Source organism: Aulostomus chinensis, chromosome 12, assembly GCF_037954235.1.
Source record: "Aulostomus chinensis isolate RoL2024-O1b breed Wild chromosome 12, RoL_Achi_v1.0, whole genome shotgun sequence".
NCBI classification, from domain to species: domain Eukaryota; kingdom Metazoa; phylum Chordata; class Actinopteri; order Syngnathiformes; family Aulostomidae; genus Aulostomus; species Aulostomus chinensis.
In genome coordinates this window covers 24175462-24198010 of record NC_141331.1, presented here as the reverse complement: position 1 = coordinate 24198010, position 22549 = coordinate 24175462, and the positions used below count along the sequence as shown (strand labels likewise).

The following is a 22549-nucleotide window of genomic DNA, read 5'->3' as shown; positions in this document are numbered from 1 at the left end:
TTCCTAGACATGTTTCTGCTTCCATGATGATTTAGATTGATGAAAATAGTTTATTTGGATGTTTTTATGCTAACTCAAATCCAGTCTGAGGTCTTCCTCCTGCACGGCTCCTCTCTGCTGCTGTGGCTAGCATTGCGCTTCTCTGTGCATCTGCAGAACAAATGGCAACACAGTGAAGTCACACCTCTGATGCATACCACAGAGCTTTAAGTAATAAATATCGACATATTAAGCAAAACATTTATCCGCAGTGTCTTCTCTGCATTCACAGTGTAGCTGCAGTATAATAATCCAGCAGAATGAGGATGGTCCTCTGTGATGCCTGAATGCTGTAAGCTTTAAATCATGTTGTATGTCATGGAGCAATGAAACCCTTCATCCAGCCTTCAGTTTTGTGGAGCTCAAACCAAATATCATTATCACGCAGTGGGATGAGGAGTCATATGTCAGAGCAGTGACCTTTGAACTCTCCATCTTAGGTCACCTCTCTGGGGCTTGATACAGCCAAAATGGATTTTTGAAATGAGTGTGTGTGTGTATGTGTGTGTATGTGTGTGTGTGTGTGTGTGTGTGTGCGTTGAATGGTGTATTATGTCTGGGAATTCTTCCCTTCAGCCTAAAAAAGCCTCCAGATGCTCTAAATTGGTGTTTGGGGGAGGTCTGTATTCTTGTTAGATTTCAAGTTGTGATAAGAACAGATTTTTAGAAACATGGCCCCACTGCTGTGACGTGACTTGGCAGACATTTAGCGCTCCATCTCTACATGAAATTTGGATTCTTGTCAGTTCAAGCTGGGATCAGAGTGATAACCAAGACTTGTTATGTAATGATGTCATGACAGTGTACACGGCAGCACTGTGCACGAACCTCCTCTCCACATAGACACACAAGCTATCGTTTCCCTTGAATCATTAAAAATAATAAATAATAATGAATTTTATTTATATAGAGCTTTACATCAAACAAATGATCTCAAAGTGCTTTACAGTAGATAAAAGCATTAAAAACAAAACCCTGAAAAATGAGAAACAACTGGATCTAAAGGTCAAATCAGACTATCGAATCAGATTTAGAAATAGGCAAATACGAAGGAAAGTCAAGTTAAGTCAAGTTGCAAGACAAGATAAAAAGAAAAATAGTTATCTAGCAGTAGGCTTTTCTAAAGACGTAAGTTTTCAAGACTTTCTTAAAAGTGTCCACAGTCTGTGGTGGCGTAGGGCGTTCTGTAGACGGGGGGCAGCAGAGCAGAAGGCGTGGTTGCCCACGGTTTGAAGCCTTGTCCTCGGGGGCTTGAGGAGGTTGACCTGTCCAGAATGAAGATGGCACGGGAAGATATGGGGGGTGGGTAGTTCTTTGAGGCCAAGGGGGGCAGTGCTGTAGAGGCACTGGTGGGTCAGCAGGGAGAGCTTGTTCTCAGACCTGTACTGGAATGGAAGCCAGTGGGGGGCTTTAAGGAAAGGGGTAATGTGGGTCATTCTCACCTTGTGTCCTGAAAGAGTTTTTTCCCCCTTTTACATCTGGTGCTACAGCAACAAGAGTGTTTGACTGACACATATGTTCTTCCTATTGTCAGCATACTGGCCTGGGTTGCAGGCGCTCCAGCTCAGACGCAGCCTATGAGCCGTCTGAGACTGTGAGGGCCCAGCGCGAGTGTCGCCTCCGGCCCCACTACAGCGACCCCATGCCAGCCGACGCCTCCAAGCGCAAACAGCTGGAGATGAAGATCGCTGCTGCTGCCCGACTCCATGGCTATCGTCGAGACAGGGACCGGGACAGTGGTGAGTGCTTGTCTCAAGCATGTAAACTGATTTCTGTACGTCATCCATCGCCTTTTAAACTCAGTTAATGTTGGAATTAATCCGAAAATTGAATTGACTAGATGGACAAACTATGAAATATTTGTTTTACTTTTGTCTGTATCTGGATTCAAATTTGCACCAAACATTCAGGGAGGCAGTTGTGCTGGTTGGCTGGTGGTGGGAAATATGAGGTATGCTGTCCAGGAAATTCATCTGAAGCACCGCATATCAATGAAGTGCGATTCGATTTGACATTGTTTCTTGGAGCTGATGTGTATGCGTGTCTTAGAAGAACTTGCGTAATACTCTTAATGTCTATCCTCCCCAGAGCCAGACTAGATGATAGGTACCCATTCTCTCCCCTGTGTGTGTATTGGAGACAGTTTGTCCTCTGTCACTCAAAACAACAACAAAACACTGTCTTCTTATTGGAAAAAGTCTGGAAGCCTGCAGAGGGGCAGCTTTCTTGTGGACGGTGTGCGTGCTAGTCCTAGTTTAACTATGCTGAGAGCAGTACATCCCAACCAGGCATTCCCACTATCCTGGGCTAATTGCCTGGTTCAAATTACTTCAACTTTGACCTCAGTTGCTGCAGACTTTTCAGAGCATAGTCTTTGAGATGACAGCTGAATGTGACGTAGCCACAAGACACTCAAGCAATGCTAAATGTAAATTAGCTTTCTAGTTTGTGTAGCTGTGTCCCTCCACTTTGCCTCTGCAGCGCTATGCTACTGTATGTGCTGGACATCACGGTGAGGAAGGAGCAAATCTCTTATCATGTGAAGGCAGCTTGATGGATTACTGCCGCATACATTTACCTCATTATTTGAAACTTTGGCCACATTTATATGTACACTGCAAACATTTTTTTTGCAGTATATATGACAGAGAATAATAAACATCTTTAAAAAATGAGAACAAGACAACATTTCACCCCTCATGCATGTCAGACAGGGGAATTTTGTATTTAAACATCTTAGTCCAACTTTCACAACCTCAGTTTGTAAATGTAACAAGTAGGAAGTTGTAGCTTTCAGGCCAAGCTGAAATAACCCTGATGATATCACTGGGGCTCTAGAAAGATGTGTTTTTCACACTCTCACAAGCTGAGTCCTTGAGACAAGCCAACTGACTCAAATTTGTGCTACTTCTGAGCAGCTAGACAAACATAACGAAAAAAACAGCTTCCTTAGAAGAGGCATAAAGCCAACCCTTAGACAAACTCCTGCAGGGCTTATTGATCATTTTCAGACTTATTTTAGCTTGCTTTTGGTGTTTTTTTTTTTCTTTTTACAAAAACAGGTTCTGTAGGGGGTTCTGGCTTAAAATTCCCTCCAGCTCTCTGTGTTTATGAAACCATGCCCTTCTACAGAAATCGATGTTCTCGTTTCATTTCCCTCACCTCATCAGGGAAGGTGCATCACCCTAAATTGTAAAACGGGCTCCATCTGCATTTTAAAAGACATTTCATGGTGTCCTGCTCGTCTCTGAGTACTTTGGCCTTTGCACCCATCTTACATACACATGCAGAGTTCTTGCTGATGTGGCGCTCCCCATGGATGCTCTTTGTTTCAGGATGCTGGCCACAACATGCCAGTCAATATGTCGTATGCTAATGATGACACACATGACCTTACCAGCAGATTCAAGGGATTGTACCTTTTAAAACTGAATTTGGTGTTTTCCAATTTATCAACCTGTGTGTGCATGTATACATGTATTCATATGAACGTGTTTATATAATTAATCAGCAGCAGGACAATGATTTAAGACTCTATTTAGCAAAGAACATGTTAGTATATACATACTGACAAAACACAATATAGCATGTCCACAAATATTGAAAAAGTTTGCCAAAAATATGATTTGGGTGCAAATGATTCTGGATATCATGCTTCAACGGCACAACAGACGAACTGTTTTTTCTTCCTACTTTGCTGGAGACATTCACCTTTTGTGATGTGATCAATATGTTTGTTTCCTCCTTGTTTGTGCATATGAGTCAGACAAAATATTCTCTCTGGTCATGGCTTCATACCATTTTATTATTATTGTATTTTTTATGCTGCAGAATTTCTTCGTTGTGGAGGTTTTTTCATCTTCCTCTGTTGTGGCTTCATGATAGCAAGCACACATAACTGCAAATTTAACTGCTGATGGCTTATCGCACACACTTTACCGCATATACTTTTTCATCATCCCCTTGTCTCATATTAATACATAGTTAACATCGCACCTGTAAAATCAACCTGAAGTAGTTTACACACCGTTCTCAAACATACACGCATACACACACCCCATCATCATGATGCGCATGTGGACAAAGGTCAAGTCCCTGATTCAAGGGTTGGGGATCTAAATATTGGCAGAGAATGATATCTGTTGTAGTTTCCTCATTCTGACAGGAACAGTAATTACGTTGCCGGATGACTCAAGGGCTCATTTGGGAGACTTTGTGAGTCTGCATGTTGTGTTCATACACAGGAAATCTCACCATGTCAAACTCCCTTCTCTCAGCTCCAGCAGCCATTCGTGGTCATTCAGAGCCCCCAGGGGAGGAGCGCCAGGTTGGTCTTGGTGTGACTCGGTCCGGACAGCATCGCTGGAGTACCATCAGCAGCCTGAGTGCAGACAGTGGTGTGGTGGGCCTCAGTGACGACAGGGAAGAGGAGGACAGTGAGCCTCGCCGTTACCGCCGCAGTCGTGGAGCTGAGGTGGAACGAGTAGACAGTGGTATTGGCTCAGGCTTATCCAGCAGCTGGAAGAGACCCTCCGCCTCCCTCCGAGCCTGGGAGGTGCAGAGACCCTGTCCAGACTGTGGTCAAAGAGATGGAGCTTCCAAGGAGCGAGGAGAGAGAATGTGTGAACGCTGCTCCAAGCTGCGCACTGAACGAAAAGAAGCCATCCTGGAGTTTCTGAACACAGAGTCAAGCTACGGGGAGGACCTACGCATCATCAAGGAGGAGTTTTACTGCCCCATGCAGAGTGCTGGGCTGCTGACGGCCGAGCAGCTGGCTGTGGTGTTCAGTAATGTTCAGGAGCTGATAGACGTCAATGACCGCTTCACTGAGCACCTGCAGGACAGCATTGACCAGGCTTTTGACCAGGTGACACACTCTCTCGTCTTAACACGTAAAAGCTCTCATATACTGATTCCTCTCATGCGCCTACTGATATAAGTTACCATCAGGTTGTAAAAGCATTGAATGCCATGCCTTCCCTTTAGCCCGCTGCACAGTGGTACTGTCCGGGGAGAGGTCACAGAAAGGGTTTTAAGGAAATGTAACAGGAGACTCAGTGCCTGTTGAATGATAACAAATGATTGGGTGAATTACTTTGACTGTGCAACCAAGAGTCTAGTGTCTAGAAAACAAAAAGTATCTTCCTTCCACTTCTATTTAGGAAGGAAACCACATCTACCCGTGGATGTCTTAGTGACAGGGAAATGACAATGTAACATGTATCAGTAAACATTACAGGACCAAACATGATGGGATCATTTGTAAGTGCCTGAATAAGCAGTTTGTCTCCATTTATCCGTTTCATCTCAAAAACCAAGTCATTCCTCCAGAGGCAATAGTGAGTCACTTTAGTGCAAAGCTGGACTAAAGGGCTGCACCTATCGAGTGGCTCAGGATTACGTCTATGGCATAAAATAAGACAGCGAATACTGCACTTGTGAATTTCAAAGCATTCATGTGTCTTCGGTCTCTGAACCCATTGACTATGTCCAATAATTTCACCCTGGGAGCAAGGGACAGTGTTTTGGGGTTTGGGATATCCAGTCCATGACTTGGTCCAGCTGATGCTCATTGTTTACAGTCTGTATAGCCAATTGAAATCTTTGTTTGGAGTTGAAGACAACGAGTACAAGCGGGTTGTCTCTAAAGTAGCCAGTTTACACTCAGTTAACAGGTCAAAACTGCTACAGTGGCTTTGTAAATCTTCAAACCATAGCAATTTTTCTGATCTTGACTTTATGGCCAATGCGTTCTGTTCCGTTTGCACTCCACACAGACTGTCTATGTGGATGCAACCGAGGCCCACTGAAAGCTACTGAAAAGGGAAAAAGGAAAGCAGAAGCTTCCATGCCCAGACATTTCTCTCTTGCATATAAAAACATATTCTTATGTATATGCAGAATCTGTTTCTAGAGATCAACGTGTCTTAAAACATGCTAACAAGAGATTAAATGAGACCTCAAAGGTTGTCACAGTAAACATCCTCACGCTGAAAGTAGAGGAAGCACAAAGCCAGCTGTGGTGACACTGAAGTCATGCCTTGTAGGTGTAGTTCATTCATAGCATAACATCAGCTTTGTATTTCTAATGACTGCATTTACGACTCCAAAAGATGATGATGGTAATAATCTTGCTTAACAAAACGTGTAAATCCTCCAAATTAAGTGCAATGCCTGCAAATATTTGAGTTCCCTCTGGAATTCTATCTTTCTTTCTTTGTGACATGGACTGATTCAAGTTTGTCTCTTTAACTTGTTTCAAATCTTGGTAGCTACTGAATGGAGAAAGAAACATACAGGACCAAAGACACGAATGCTTCCTTGACTGAAAGCTATGCTAACAGGTATAGCGTGGAGACACTCTCGCACAGATGTTGCAGATGGCTTCCGAGTCTCATTTTAAATTAAAAGGGGGGTTATAACTTGACTATTCCCTTCAGCCCCACGGGTGAAGTGTCACCACATTCTCTAGTTTAACCAATGACCTGATCGATGTTCGTGAGAGCATAAAAGCTGGACCATCTCAACTCTCTGGGGTCTTTGTTGGACACGGACTTCTGTGTTAAGAACAAATTAATGCACTCTTGTCGCTGTCATGAATTAACCAGGAAAAAATATGTTTTAAGTATTCATTCATAAATGTGTGATTCAATGGCACAGATGGATCCCAGTTACGTTTCAAAAATGTCATCACTAACTGGCCCAGAGTCAGTGACACTCAAATGACTAAATTTGCTTTCATCCTCATGATTAGATTTAATATCGCAGTTCAGTAGGAAATGTGTTTTATGTGGTGTGTGCAATCAAAAACAAAGGTTTAAAATAAAACGAGTAAAACGCTTTGGGATGAAGCCAGAGGCGCATGACCCCGCTTTGGTAAATGACCCTGGAAGCAAGAGCAATCGCACACACGCAGCAGACAGAGGAGAGACATCGTAGTATACAAAAGCAGATTTGGTCACATTCTCGATTTGTGTTTCAAAGGTTTCCTGAACAAATCCTCATTTTCCCAGTGGATGCAACCATGTATGGTCTGACAGGAAATGCTAAGTAGATGTACACAAATACCCCTGTAGTTTAAGTAAATATCATCAAACTCATTTTTATTAACTTGCATCGCACAATGTGGCAATTTTCTTTGGACACTTAGACTTTGGTTTGTTAGTATTGAAAGCGTCACCAACCACACGCTGTTCTCACTGCAAAATGCATGTTACATGATATAATTCATTTTTCCATGTCTGCCGCTGCACCCCTCACATGACAGTTATTTTTAGTAACTTCCAGTCACTGCTGCTATTAATAAAGCATCTTCTGAACCTGTCCTCATCCCCGGTATTAACCTGGAGTTCCTCCAGCTAAGCTCTTGAAGGGGGGCGTTATTAGTGTCACTCCCTAATCACTGCTGGGCTGAACTTGGTGTATTTTTCAGGGGAGTGACAGAGTCAGAGCCAAAAAAATATTAAATCTAAATCTCAAATATTCCGGGGGGCAGCTAGAGGAAAGCAGAGTTTGTCTGATGTCTGTGAGTGTTGTAAATAAACTGGACATTAATTCATCAGATGCTGCTCTAAGCTGTCAGATCACATGAACTCTTATTTTGACAGCACACTTCTTAAAGGGTACTGGCACATCAACCAAAGGTTGTTTGGCCCAATCAATGAAAAGAAACCAAACATTATGACCCGTTAATGCTACAGTCTGAAGTCGTTTGTGAAAATCATGGGATGGCTTGCTACGACACTTTGTATGAATGTTAATGCCCAGCATATGAATTCTTTTTAGTCAAGTCAAGTCAAGTCAGTTTTATTTGTGTAGCGCCAAATCCCAACAAAAGTTATCTCATGACACTTTACAGGTAGAGCAGGTCCAGTACCACACTCCTTCAATGAATCTACACCCAACAATTCTCCATCAGCAGCACATCCTGCAACAGCGGCGACGAAAACCTTCCTTTTAACAGGCAGGAACGTCGAGCAGACCCAGGATCAGTTGGGGTGGCCTTCTGCTTTGACCGGTTGGGGGGAAAGAGAGCAGGAGAGCAGGACAGAGACAAAGACAGATAATGGAGGAAGACAGACATTCAGAAGGAAAGAGTGGGACAGAGATAAAGAGAGAAAGAAAGGGAAGAGAATGATGGACAGACAGGGGCGTGAGCAGGTGGGGCTACGGGTGGCAGCTTGAGCCTCTTCAGGTCTGTAGCCTCCTCCGGCAGCACCCAGGATCTGGAATGTGAGGAGCCTGAAGGCGCCAGAGAAGAAGAGGAGTTAGTAATATGTATGAGTATGATTTATGTATGACAAATATAGGAGGACAGAGAGGGAAGAGAGGAGGAGAGAGAAGCCCAGTGCACCATGGGAGATCCCCCAGCAGCCTATGCCTATAGCAACATATCTAAGGGCCAGCCTAAGCAGCCCAACTATAAGCCTGATCAAAAAGGAAGGTCTTAAGTCTGCTCTTAAAGGTAGAGAGGGTGTCTGCATCCCGGACCAAAACTGGGAGACGGTTCCACAGGAGGGGAGCCTGATAGCTGAAGGCTCTGGCTCCCATTCTACTTTTAGAAACTCATTTTAAAGACCCTGTTAAACATATTTATGGATTTCCGACAGAACCCTTCAACTACGCTCCCTTTTTTGATTTGGAATTAAAAACTAAATCTAACATAAATAACATATAGTAAAAGAATTTATTTAGAGATGTAAAAATAAACTTCCTCATAGGAATTAATTAAATTAACGTGTGTATTTTCAGGATTTCTTTGTCAAAGTTTAGGTGAAAAATAGCTGTCAACTTTTTCACGAGTTAGTTTCTTACATGGCAGAATTATAATTGTCTTGATTCTATAAATCATTTGAACAATGCTTTTATTCAACTTTCATTTTTTTCTTACAAAGAAAAAAATTTGAAACAAATTTTTTTTCTGAACCCAAAACATGAGTTGTGCATTAAATCTGACAGCAGAAAAGTGCTTCTTCCCTGCTCTCTTGGTTCTCCAACGTATTAGAGGCCAAAATCAGACTTCCAGTTTTATTCTCAACAAAAAATGAAAAAGTTTTGGATTTGCTACCATTTTTCACAACTTCAACTAAAATGTATGATCTCTCATATGCTCACAGATGCTTTTAATTTTGATCACAAATGCGTGTAAATTGAAATCTGTGCGAGTGAGCACGTAATCTCTTCCAAGAAAATGCATCCATCCGACAGGTGTGACATATCAGCATGCTGATTACACATTGGAATGATTGACAGGTAACTCAAGGACTCGTCGCAATGAAAGTGCGCTCTGATATGTACAGTTTTATCTCACAGCACGATGCGCCAGATGTCTTGAGTGGGCGTGTAATCGGCATGTTGACTGCCAGAATGTCCACCAGCCTTGTTACCCATCCACTGAATGATCATTTCATCATCAAATGACATCTCCAGTGTCATTTCAAAGAATTTTGTTGGGATGCTATTGATGGGCTTGGAGGACCACGTGTTCCAGTTCCTGCTAATATCCGGCAACTTGGCAGCAGATACTGAACGCCTGATAGCTTGCTAATGTTGGCATTAAATATACAGAAAATACACGGCATTAAGTGTTATGTTTTATTATACTAACACCATCCATCCATCCATCCATTTTCTTCCGCTTACTTCTGTTAAGGGTCACGGGGGGGGGTGGAGCCTATCCCAGTGGCTACAGGCGAGAGGCGGGGTTCACCCTGGACAGGTCACCAGTCCATTGCAGGACCAACACATAGAGACAGACAACCATTCACACTCACAGTCACACCTACGGTCAATTTAGAGTATCAATCAGCCTCGTCCCCTCTTGATGTCTTTGGACTGTGGAGGAAGCTGGAGTACCAGAGAGAACCCAGCAGGAACAGGGAGAACATGCAGACTCACACAGAAAGACCCTGTGCTGGAGCCGGGACTCGAACCCGGAACCTTCTTGCTGTGAGGCGTTATGCTAACACATGAAATTAAATATAGGCAGTTTGGAAATGAAAACCACTCAACATACTCGTGGTTTAACAACGATGAACGATTTACCTTCAATTTTTTCATATTTCAGCTTTATCCATGGAGTTAAAAAAAAATTCCAAGAGGCCCATTTTGTAGAGTGATGGAAATGACAGTGACCCCAAGGGATAGATGTTCTTTTTGTAAAACACCCTATAAAATATGAATATATCTTCAAGTTATACTTTTCATTGGAATTGGTATTTGACAGTAACATTAGATCAGTATTACATCAAGCAGGGTTAGATTTCACAAAGGAGATATTGCAAAAGGAAGCATAAAGGAACCTTTTATGCGACAAAAATAACTTCTGAGTGGGACAAAATGAACAAAATAAGAGAAATGCTTTCTTTTTTTCTTATTTCTGTCAAGGACACAAAAATTGCAGTACTTGTAGGGTCACTCAGATATTGATCAGTGTTTATATTAACCCATAATGCTGAATACGCACAACAAGTTTGCAAGGTAGAGCGCGCACATGCAAGACTTAGGCTGGTTAACCTGACTGACTGAACCCTTTCGAACCTTCCAAACAATTTAGACCAAATACATAACTTTAGCAGAATTTTGGGGTAAAAAAAAAAAAACCCACCTACATAATTTTTGAACATATATTTGGCATTTATCAGTAGATACAGTAGGTGAGCAATTAACTCTGGGACAAAGGATTAAATCTACTTTTCATTTTAGGGACCTTTAAAATCAGCAAGTATGCGTAGTACTGGTGAGCTTGTTAGCAAGCTGACGATAACATGTAGCTTACAGGAGCACTGAGCTGAGCCCTGAAGAAAGAGGAGACAGAATTGACTGGAATGGTTGTTTCTTCCTCTTTTTTTTGTTTTTGTTTTTTTGCTCTCTTGAAGAGAGTACTTGAGTATTGATTTCTGAGTAACTTTTTTGCCTTCAGGGGGATGAGGATCTCCTGACAGTGTCCATAGGAGAGAGCTTCCTGGAGTTTGTCAACATGCTGCCTGCCTTCCAGACCTACTGCCTGCAGCAGTCCACTTCGGTCAACATGCTTAACACACTGGAGAAGGAGAAAGAGCTGCTCAGGTACATGAGGAATACAAGGATTCCTATTACTGTTGGTCCATGTGATGAAAAAGTTACCGTGGGAGCTTTCTCTTGTTTCTGCCACAGCTCCTCCCTATAATTTTTAATGGAAAAGACAGGAGGTTATCACTAATTCAGAGGATGTTCTATTCTGAGAGAGAAGCAGCTGCAGTGCTTTTTATTTTTAGACAGAACCTAGGTTCACCCGTGAGTTGGCTGTCCAGCCATTCCCATTTATCCAAATTTGAAGAGTTTTGTCAGGACACAGAAAGTTTCTATCTTTATTTTCTCTCGTTTCAGAATCTTCCTGGATGTTTCCCAGAATGACAACACAGCACTGCGACGGATGAACTTGCGCTCCTTTCTCATGGCGCCCCTCCAGCGTGTGACTAAATACCCACTCCTCTTGAGTCGAATTATCAAGGTCACTCCCGAATGTCACCCAGAATATGCACGTCTCCGTGAGGCCAAGAGTCGAGTGGAATCCCACCTAGAGCACATCAACATGAAGACCAAGCAAGAGGGCAATGGCGTCACCTGGTCCCTACGGTCTTTCCGCCGTGACAGCCGCAAGAACCGGGAGGTCATCAACATCGAGATGCGAGAGGTGTCAATGAAAACAGTTGGCTGGGCAAGAGAAAACACACGCTTTGTCATGGAAGGGCCACTCCAATTGTCCCAGCCAGCAGATGGCCAGTGGGTGAAGAAGGGCAGCAAGGCCCTCAAGTTCCAAAATGTACAGAGTCTTCTTATGGTGAGGACACATAGGGCCGGGGAAGGCCAGGGGCCAGGCACTGACCTGGCAACCCGGGGGGATCTGATGGAGGGCGGCGGTGAAAGCATCCAAGATGGAGTGCTGGTTCTTATCAAGGACAAGAGCAGTGGGAAATTTGCAGTGCTGAGAGAGCCCATCAACTTGGGGAACTGTGTGGTGTCAATGGACCCAGAATGTGAAGACACCTTTGAGGTGCTCGATATCCGTCGGGAGTCCTTTGTTTTTCGGGCCACAGACAAATCTCGCACCCAGCATTGGTTCCATCAGATAAAAAGATATGCTCGAGACTTGGGCACGTGGAGGAAAAGACGCAACGCTTTGCCCAACATCATGATCAACACAAACCACCAGACCCGCTCCTGAGACCAAGCATCCTAGCGCCTTTGTTATACTGTAAATAACCAGAGGACTGCAAAAATAAATTGTCAAGAAGCATTTACAAGTGACGACATTGTTATAGCTTCGAAGACTTCGGTACAAATCTTTCTGAGTGTCTTGTTAGGGGGAGAGAAAGATATAGCACTTTTTTTTTCAAAGCTACAAGTGCGCTATACTGTCATGAAATTGTATATTAAGACGTTACATGAAGAAACTTATCACGTACTTGGACAACCAAAAAAATTTGGGCTGTTTGTCAGCCTTGATTGTAAAGACTGTTGCTCTTGGTGAAGGAGAGCAGTATTTTCAGTAAGGTGTGTCTGTTGAAAAGCATGATTGCAAAAAGGAAAAATTGTAATTTTTTATACAAGGGGAATCTTTGAATTTTACAGGTGGAGATACATTCAAGAGCTTTGTTACATGGTTTTTGTTTGGCGTCAGTGCCCCCTCCTTTCTTTGTGCTGCCCTCTATTGTCTGTTGGGCGGCAGTGTAACTGTCACTGCCAGAGATGCAGTTGAGCTTCTCCAACAGGCTGAGCAGACCTCCTGAAACACTGTGTGTAAGTGAGATCTCACGTAACAGCAATAATTTATTTGTCTGTTTCAGAATGAGTAGCGACTGTATATGCATCTCACTTCCTGAGATTTTTTTTTTTGCCGTCATGGTGTTTTCATGAGGCAGACTCAACCGAAGTCTCAAACGAGTTCATGTTGTTTGGCACTGAGTCTGGCACTGGATTGAAGTTATCCTGGTGTAATGTAAGCAGTTTAGGAGAAGTCTGGTCTACTATCATGCCTAATGACAGTTTCTCTCACTAAGCGTTGAGCTCAAGAGTTTTTCAACCTTGGGGTCCGTACCTCATGTGTGGGTTTCACAGCCAGGTATCCAGAAGTTCTGACACCAATATATTTGTAGGGGTATCATTTATCCGTGGTGTTATATTTGTGATTGCTTTCTTAAAAATGTCTAAGAAATGCTGATAAGAATTAAGAATTAGAAAGCACTCAAGAAGGTAGCACAGACGTCTGACAACAGGGCAACTTAGCATCAAAAGACCAACGTTAAGGTTTCAGCCATGTAGCCTCCAGAAGTTGGTCACTGTCATTCACCCATTTCCCATCAGTCCACTAAATTTAATCCAGATCTGACCATCAAGGCTACTGCTTCAAAAAGAAGCAAAAAGTCTGTTCTCTCTAATTGCATTATCCAGATATAATCCACATTTTCTCAATCCAGCCGTATTCTCAGTAATCCACACTTTGATTTGAGCTCAAAACTATGACCCTTCCCACGTGACCCTCGTTCACGGTGGGTTAACTGGAAGGGTTGGTTATTTTAAGGCTCAAATCAAAGTGTGTGTGGATTACTGAGCATAGGGCTGGATAAAGAGGACGTGGATTATACCAGACTATGTAACAGACGTTTTTGGACTGTTTTTCTGTTGTTAGTTGTCAGTCACGATTAACTTCAAGCTAAATATATGTGGCTGGCTCTTTCCACCTTCTGGACTCACAAAGAAATGATACAGCAATAAAAATATCTTTGTGAGCTCAACACACCTATCTGCGAGTATTTGAAAGGCAAAATAGGGATTAAATTGAGGAGATCAGAGATTACTGGCAATTTTGCATTCATTTTTCAAAATATATCATCACCCACATGTCATTCAATCACTTAAAATAAATAATATATATATCTAGTTATCGAAACAAAGTAGGGCCGCACCATAATATTCGATAATTATCTTTCCTCATGGCGGGCGATCATGAGACTTGAGGTTCTGGGCCAGGAAATGTTGATTAACTCCGCTCAAAAAAACCCCTTCTCAAGCGTGTCGTCTTGATCATGTGACCTTGCAGTGAGCTGTTGTGCCTTGGTACTGGTTTACTGTTGCTGAAACTGTCACAGTAGCATTTGTCTGAGATGCAGACCAGACCAGCGTCATTCGATTGAGATGAATTCACAGGCAATATTCATGAATCCTCCTCAACATGGTGATACTTCTCTCTGTCTGTAGTGTGTTTGATTTATGAAGGCTTTATTTTGTTTAATGCACTTTATTATGACTCAAAGAGGAAGCACTTGGCTATAACTGCTGGTAAAACATTCACCACAGGTCTCCTTTCATTAGTTCTCTATATTAGAAGTCAACCGATGGTGACTTCAGCAGGTCGAGATAATACAGCTTATCCCAAATCACTATTTAATACCGATGGCGTTACTTTTATGACTGCTGAAAAAGGTAGCAAATCACTGTGTTTTAGAGGGCGGGGTTTCCGCCTCCACACCAACACTACTGTGCTGTCAGGAGGATGCTGTTTCAGATGAACCCACTAAATGTTAAAAACAAAATGCCCCCCCCCCCCTTCCTAGTTTGCATTTTAAAGACCTTCTGTATGATTTCCCTGATGTAACATATTGTGAATTATATTAAAAGATTTTACACAACAAAAGTCTGATGCACCTTGAAATGTAGGGAAGAGAACTATATTTACAATCATTTGGAGTATCATTAGAACAGGCAGGAAGGTACACACAGGATATGTGGAATGAACTTCTTACTCCGGGAAACAAGCCACAGGATGTGAATTCTAGAAAATATAATCCAGCACAGTGCAGAGGAAAATCTGAAACGTGGAAGCAGATGATAGGATTTTGAGTGTGGGAAAGAGAGACACATGTAACATGCAGCACATAACATTCTATTTTGTATTTGCTCATGGACTTCCAGAGAAAGCTGTATCATCTGTCAACAAAAATATGAAGGATGCATCCAAGTATTGGCTGACATTTGTCCTGTTCTCTGACATCAGCATTGACAGGCGGTGGTGGCCAATGTTGAACTGTAAAATAAATGTTTCAGAAACGTGTAATTCGTCCTCAAAGATAGTGTCAAAAGGGACTAAAAGTCCTAAAGTCACTGTTGAATTTTTTTGATGGCATAGGGAGAAAAAATGATTCCGAAGCCACAAAATAACATTTGTTGCGCGAGTTTATTATTTTGAAGTCATGATAGAATAGCAAGTAAGACGGTCCTGGGCTGGAATCTGGCAGCTGGTGTGGCGTTTGCATGGTCCCCCTGTGCCTGTCTGGGTTCCCTCCAGGTGCTCCAGATTCCTCACACACACCAATCACCAAAACCATGTAAGTTACACTAGTAAGAAAAATCATTCGCTCAATGGAGTTACGTCATAATTTTGAACAAGTGGTGCAGTCACTAACTTATTAAATTGAGGGAAAAATGCATATCTTGTGGCTTCATTATCTGTTTTCTTCTCTCTGTGCCCACCAAAAAAACCCTCATTCTGTTTGTAGAACTACTTGAGGGCTCCATACCCAACAACGCAAAAGATAAACAGCAACAACATAAAAAAACAACAACAACAAAAAACAAAACATCAGCATTGGCCAAAGGATCATAAGCATCTGTATTGATGTCATCCCAGAATATCAGTCAGTTAATACCTAAAACCTAATAAAAAGCATCGACAGAGACGGTCAAATTTCCTGCCCCACTCATTGTGAAGCAGCTGTCTAACTTGTGAAGTGCACCTTTGTCATTTCTTTGGCTCCGCCTTTCCTGAAATCTCTTTTATTAAATTTGGTGTAAAGTCTTCTTCACACGAATGACAAAATCCAAATAAGTGATTTTTTTTGCTAAATGAGAGTGAAAACTTATTAGTAAGACTGTTCTTGTGGTTAATTGTTTCAATTCCTTGATTTTATTGCTGCATCGGATTTTTTTTTTTTTTTTTGGATAACTGAAGCTTCTGCATCTGGTAGACCATCTGCAGAAATCCATTTTGGAAAGAAACTAAACAAAAAAAAAAATGCCACTAAGTGTCACCAAGTGTTTGACATAACCAACATACATCTTTTTTGGCAAATAAACATGAACAATCACAAAAAACCTCTCCACAACTTCACTGGCAACGATCTCTGGTATATCAAGATACTGGACTCAAGAAGAAGATGACTGCTGAAAACTGGTCTCAATGAAACAAAAACGCATGAATCTGATGAAACTGAGAACACAGAGTCAAACTGAACTTTCAACCTTACACCTCCCAACCGGAGCGTCGCCGTCTCTGACGAACTCCTTCAACAAAAGCGTTCATTCACACAAACACACTCACAGAGTCCGTCCGAGGCTGCCGGGGCCTCAGCAGATCCCTGGGTCTGGCCCTCCAGGTGGGGTAAGGTGTCCCATCTGCCGCAGCCGTGCAGAGGTCCCCGCCCAGGGCGGTCGCCACTCCCTCCTCCGTCTCCCACAGCCAAACACCTCCTCTGAGCTTTACTTGTCCCCACCATACTCAGGCTCCTTGGCCAGCCCACGGATGGATAAGTCGTATACCACCTCCTCGATCTTCTTCACATCGTATTTGAGACCGTCGTAGCGCTTCCGCAGTGGGTCGTTCTTCAGGTTGAGCAGACGGAAGCCTGAGTCCAGCTCATTGATGAAGTTGGAGATGCGGAGCGGTCGGTTATAGTCTCCCGCCGTCACGCTGTTTACTGCCAACCGTGACTGAAAGGGAACACGACAGCACAAGTTCCAGGACAAGCTGCACTAATCATCTATTAGCGTGACAGCAGTGACTAGATCATCATGTTGACAACAGTACCAAAGCAGAATAATGTCATAATAGTGCAACTAAAGGTGAAAGACAAGCTCAACAAGATGAGAGGAAGCTGCAGAACTCACTCAGGAAGAACCTACTCTCGTTCATCAAATATTCCTCATCCATCCCAGAGACGCTGCAGCAAAAACCAGGGAAATGATGGATTGTCCAAGAGACCATTGCTGTAGAGGGCCTCACACATCAACATAAACCCCGGACGCTACATGAAACAGCTGACATTTGGTTTATTGTAAAATGTGCAGAAAGCTTACTTCCTTATTGACCACCATATCCTCCTCCAGAGACTGGGACATGTCATTGGCATTAACGGAACCACACTAAACTGGTTTAGGTCAAATTTACGAGGTCGATCACAGTTTGTACTTGCTCATGATGATTCCTCTAAAACCACTACTGTCAGCTATGGTGTTCCACAAGGGTCTGTGCTTGGACCAGTCCCCTTCACTTTGTATCTGCTTCCACTGGGTCACATAATAAGGCAACGTTCAATTAATTTTCAAAGTTATGCAGACGACGCGCAGCTGTATTTATCAAAGTATCCACATGAAACCAATCAGCTGACTAACCTGGAGGCCTGTCTAGAGGACATAAAATCAATTTTCCTTTTATTAAACTCTGACAAAACTGAAGTTCTTGTGCTGGGCCCAAAACACCTTAGAGACACCCTATCTAATGAGACAGGTAGCCTGGATGGCATCACCTTGGCCCCCAGCACTACTGGAAGGAACCTAGGAGTTCTCTTTGATCAGGATCTGTTCTTTAACTCCAACATTAAGCAAATTTCTAGAACTGCTTTCTTTCATTTACGTAACATCGCTAAGATCAGACACATCCTGTCTCAAAAGGATGCAGAAAAACTAGTCCATGGTTTTGTCACTTTCAGGCTGGATTACTGCAATTCTCTCCTATCAGGCAGCACCAGTAGGTCCCTAAAGACTCTCCAGCTGGTCCAAAATGCTGTTGCTCTCGTGTTGACCAGAACTAGTAGAAGAGACCATGTCTCTCCTGTACCTGCTTCTCTGCATGTCTCCCTGTCAAATTCAGGATAGAATTCAAAATTCTCCTTCTAACATACAAAGTCCTCAACAGTCAGGCTCCTTCATCCCTGACAGAGCTCATAGTCCCTTATTATCCAGCTAGAACCCTTCACTCCCAGGATGCAGGGTTACTGGTCGTTCCTAGAGTTTCTAAAAGTAGACTGGGAGCCAGAGCCTTCATCTATCAGACTCCCCTCCTCTGGAACCGTCTCCCAGTTTCAGCCCGGGATGCAGACACCCTCTCTACATTTAAGAGCAGACTTCATCATCCTGAAATGCAGGAAAAAAGATGGACTGCCAGAGTTAACTCAACATTCTGAAATGATTCCATGAGCAAAAAACGAGTTTCTCTAAATGACGAGGGCTTCCTCCTTATACACACTTCCCAAAATACACTAGAATTTAGAAAATCTACAAGGCAGATGAGAACGAGTCAGAAGCTGCATCTCAATGTGTTGACTTCTTTTTTGAAAAAGCTGCCATCGTTTATTCAAGATATCACGTGTGTATACAATAAAGTCAAAGAAATCCAGAAAACTGAATCAATGTTTTGTAAGAGAAAATGGATATGGAACCGCTGAAGATGGTGACAGTTTACAGGCTCAACCAGACACCCCCTGGTGTATCTCCTCTGGTCTTGCAACTGGCAGAATGGACAAAGTAAAACCACTTTTTTGTTTCAGAATTAATTATATGTGCAGAAAAAAACAGAACACCAATGGCAGCATGTAAAGTCTACACCCCGCTATTCTAATCTGTTTATGGGATTGAGGAAGGAATCCTTTGTTTAATCCAGCCAGAGTACTTTCTTGGATAAGATTCTGTAGTGGGGCAGGTTCAGAGAGGGTATTCTCCGACTATGTTCTGGGTCACTCAGACAATTGCACTCATGTTTGAACACCACTAATAGCATGTTCAAACTCAGTCTATATTCTTCTGTGACTACAATCCACTTCTTGATCTGAAGATCTTCAAAGATGATAATGGGGATTTACGTACTTCCATAACTCACAACTGATGCGAGCATTAACCCTCATAGCAGACAGCTGCAATCCCCTCTGGTTAATAGCTGACATCTTAGACGCATCTGGGATTCAGAGGAAGCTTTTGAGAGAAACTCTCAATACGATCCGGGGCTACAAACACAAAACCATAGAGGCGACAAAGCAAAAAGGCAGGGGGGAAAAAAAAGAGCTCTTCCACATGCTCCTGCCATCAGCCCCAGAAGAGCAGCAAGTCTCACTGATAAACCTGCGCAGAGCCATCTCCCCCTTGAACTCCCGGTGTTATCAGGCCCCTCCATTATCAGGAGGCCTGCCTCAGAAGCTATCAGGCAGAGATTGCAAACAAAACTCAACAAGCAGTGAAGACAGAACAAGGAGGCCCTGACAAGGAGAAACTTTTTGGGTTTATAAAGTGAAAGAAACTCAATACCTGGGTTAGACTCGACTTCTCTCCTTGTCTGTAATGGATTTATGTAGCAGTGTTTTTGTGGCTATTTGGCAATTATTATTTCTTCAGGGTACCGTGAGTCTTTGAACAATGTCATATGCTGTTTACGGGCTCTAAAGTTTCTGGGTTGTTTGAACAAGGTCAAGCACCAATAAGCAAATGCCCTGAAAAAGTTCTTATTTGTCATGTATTGGTTGCCTGGAGAGGTTGCTCAATTTCCTCTACCGTACTGTTGCTGTTGGGTGTTTTGCATTGACTATGTATTGATATACATCCTCAGCTGAAAAACATGAGTGATGTGACTCCATCACATGACTCTGTCACACTGAACATGTGAGGCTACGGCATTATATGAGAGTGTATAGAGATGAAGAAGGTTCCACGGGCCTCTTGAAGGGCTGCGATTTTTAGGATATAGGGCAGTTTTGAGGACAAAACAGGATCCAACCCATCCAACTAGCAAGGTGTCCTGATAAAGTGGCCAGTGAGTGTATATATAGGCAACTTTGCACAGTTATTCTGTTTTTTGAATGTGTGCAGTAACTCACCAGTTCACTGGCCATGATCAGCACTCCTGCCAGGTAGTCCTCCACATCCAGGTGAAACCCCTTCTCTCGATCTACCTGAACTGGAGCACAGACAGAGGCTGAGTCAGGCAGCACTCACCTGTGACGGTCACACATTACAACAAGAACTGGTACCCACTGTCCAGTATCTGGGCCACTTCCTCCCGAGTCACGAGAGCTTCACTCTCCAGGTAGACGACAAATGCTGCCAGGAAAGCCAAGCGCTGCAGGACAAACCGCCAATGTTCATGAAACCTTCAGTCAGATAAAAGATGGCGAGAAAACAGTATTAAAACAATTCCCCTGGATGTGGATCAATTTGGTACGATGTTAGGAAACTCCACAATTAAAGCTGCAACCAGGAAGTTGATCTCCAAACAGACAATGAGACATTTAGACGCTTAGCAGCTAAAACAGAGAGAACAAACTGAGAGTGGATGCTGGAACTCCTGGAACAGACCGGAAAACTGAGTTGCATTAAACTTAAGCACAAGTAAACAACAACATGCAAACAAAGATGCTGTATTCAAACTCCAGAAGCGTAACGCAGACACAGGGCCAGCTTTGAGAACTCACAGCTGACATTTAAGAACTTTATAGTACTTTTTTATAAAAAAAAAAAGAAAGTAGAACTTTCTAAAAACGTTGAGTCTTATTCAGGAAATGTTCTTATTTTTTTAAGAACACATCGCTGACATCTCAGGTGTTCACCACACCAGTTGATAAAAACATGTTGTAGCAATGTGTCAACGGATAGAAGATGAGCAGCGCTGTACGGCTGCATTTGGCCGTATGAACAGTACTAGTAACAGAGCTAATGATGTCAAACAGCCATTGGGCTCTTGACTAAGTCAGTTGTAAAATGGTCAGCATATCAGGTATCAGCTGAAAATTCCAACAGCGTGCATCCCTACGCTACATGGTACTAGACCTTGAGTAATTTTGCATCATTAAAGCAGCAAAGGAGTTCAAATAAGAACTGAAAACTGTCCCCCAGTGAGAGGTGGCCTCAGGTCACACCTGTAGTACTGCTCCACAGGGAACTTGGTCTTCAGATCTGCAATGTGTGTCCTGACTGCACCGAACAGCTCTCTGGCCCTGGTGCATTTACTGGGAACTGGTGAGAGAAACAAAAGGTCCACTTGGGTGAAAAGATCAAATTTACAGAGGCACAAGTCCGAACCAAGACTGAAACAAACTCACTCTCTTTGAATCCAGATGGCTGGTGAACGCTTTGGAGCACTGTGAGTATTTCTCTGGCGGTCTGCTCCAGGACCTGCACCACCTTACGGATTTCCTGCAACAAAGAGTGCACCCCTGTTAACAATTTCGTGCGGAACAACTGCATTATTAGCAAGATTAATGTCACATTTTCACTTTACGTCCTGTTTGAGCTGCATTGCAGAACAAAACAGAAAATCCACCTATAATTGACTAAAACATCAACCACTAAGATAAGGTGACATTCGCCGGCTGTCTTAGTCCACCGACCGGATCAAGTGGACGATTCATTTGCGGTGGCAATGTTGCTGTTTGTCTGCTTAACATGAGCTCTGCTTTAGCTGCTAGCTGTTGTGGCGGACGGAAGGTTCGTACCTCCCTGACGTCCTGGTCGGCGCTCAGGAAGCCCTGGATGTAACTGAACATCTCGGTAACAGACATGTCTGATGGCACACGAGCTGTACGGGATATAACGAACGACAGTGAGAGGTCTGTTCCTGATTAATGAAAACAAAAACGTGCAACGGGAACCGTCCCTCAGACTCCGTACTGCGAACGGCGCGTAGATATGACGTCATTAGCAGACCGTTGTCGCGCCAATTTCGTATGGTCTTGGTAAATGGGAATGTTAGTTTTGTATTGATAATCCACTTTATCCAGCTATTTAGTGATCTGCTTACTGGCGTTCGCAATTGCAAAATGTCTCTCTTTTCTTTTTCTCATACAATGTTTTTGTAAGTTTATTTCCCCCTTTTAAAATATATGTTCTCTAAAATGTGGAACTCTTTTTTATTGAATGAAATTTATTATTATTAATTTAGTCATGATGACATTTCATCTTTTACAATGACATGTTATCTGTATACTCTTAAGCTTGACAAAACGTATTATTATGATCATTATTATGATCATTATTATTATGATTATTATTATTTTAATATTGGAGCTTCTCTTGATCATGAATGCTGTCTCTGCTGGTTAATGGGATTATGTTGCTATTATTGAGTTTTTCTCCTTTTCTTCGTTTTTAATCCTGATCTTTCTACATAAATATATACTGTAGCTATTTTGGATTTGAAACTGTACCTTTGTTGCTTGAACTTTGCTATGTTGAACACATTGTTGTCATGGAATTATTTTGTTTCCTTAGAATATCGTCGGCTTCATTTTTCCAACGTTAGTCCTTACATGTCAGCTGTAAAAAAAAGTCCCATGATACTATTGTAACAATAAGGAAAATGTATTTCATGTTAGTTTAATATTTTAGTATATTTTTGGCATCCAGTTTTTCCAAATTTAAACACGACACAAAATTTCACATAAACTATAGTCTTGAACTAAGTTATACACACTCAATGACATTATCATACCGT

At 42.6% G+C, this 22549-nt stretch overlaps 2 protein-coding genes across 4 annotated transcripts in view; one reads left to right on the top strand and one right to left on the bottom strand.

The window, feature by feature from the left end:
* arhgef49 (Rho guanine nucleotide exchange factor 49) overlaps positions 1-15798 on the top strand; it is an 85875-nt gene extending 70077 nt beyond the window's left edge. For all 3 annotated transcript variants that reach the window (XM_086220855.1, XM_086220854.1, XM_086220856.1), the window contains 4 exons: positions 1574-1778; positions 4317-4906; positions 10961-11106; positions 11407-15798. In XM_086220855.1, coding sequence (XP_086076981.1) covers positions 1574-1778; positions 4317-4906; positions 10961-11106; positions 11407-12244 — 1779 coding nt within the window. In that variant the 3' untranslated portion in view covers positions 12245-15798. The remainder of the gene's footprint in view (positions 1-1573; positions 1779-4316; positions 4907-10960; positions 11107-11406) is intronic.
* Positions 14304-21756, bottom strand: tsn (translin). The gene is made up of 6 exons (XM_086220857.1): positions 21552-21756; positions 21159-21252; positions 20976-21072; positions 20095-20210; positions 19938-20017; positions 14304-16785 (listed from the first exon to the last, which is right to left on the bottom strand). Exons 1-6 carry the CDS (start codon positions 21615-21617, stop codon positions 16555-16557), a joined length of 684 nt encoding a protein of 227 aa, XP_086076983.1. The 5' UTR covers positions 21618-21756; the 3' UTR covers positions 14304-16554.
* Between the last annotated feature and the right edge of the window lie 793 nt (positions 21757-22549).

What these genes read in the sequence shown, in the direction of transcription:
- tsn (XM_086220857.1), bottom strand. Translation starts at nt 21,617, where the DNA reads ATGTCTGTTACCGAGATGTTCAGTTACATCCAGGGCTTCCTGAGCGCC. An exon ending in GCCATCTGGATTCAAAGAGA is followed by an intron (nt 21,073 to 21,158) that starts GTGAGTTTGTTT and finishes TTCTCTCACCAG; the next exon opens with TTCCCAGTAAATGCACCAGG. An exon ending in CCTGTGGAGCAGTACTACAG is followed by an intron (nt 20,211 to 20,975) that starts GTGTGACCTGAG and finishes ATCTGACTGAAG; the next exon opens with GTTTCATGAACATTGGCGGT.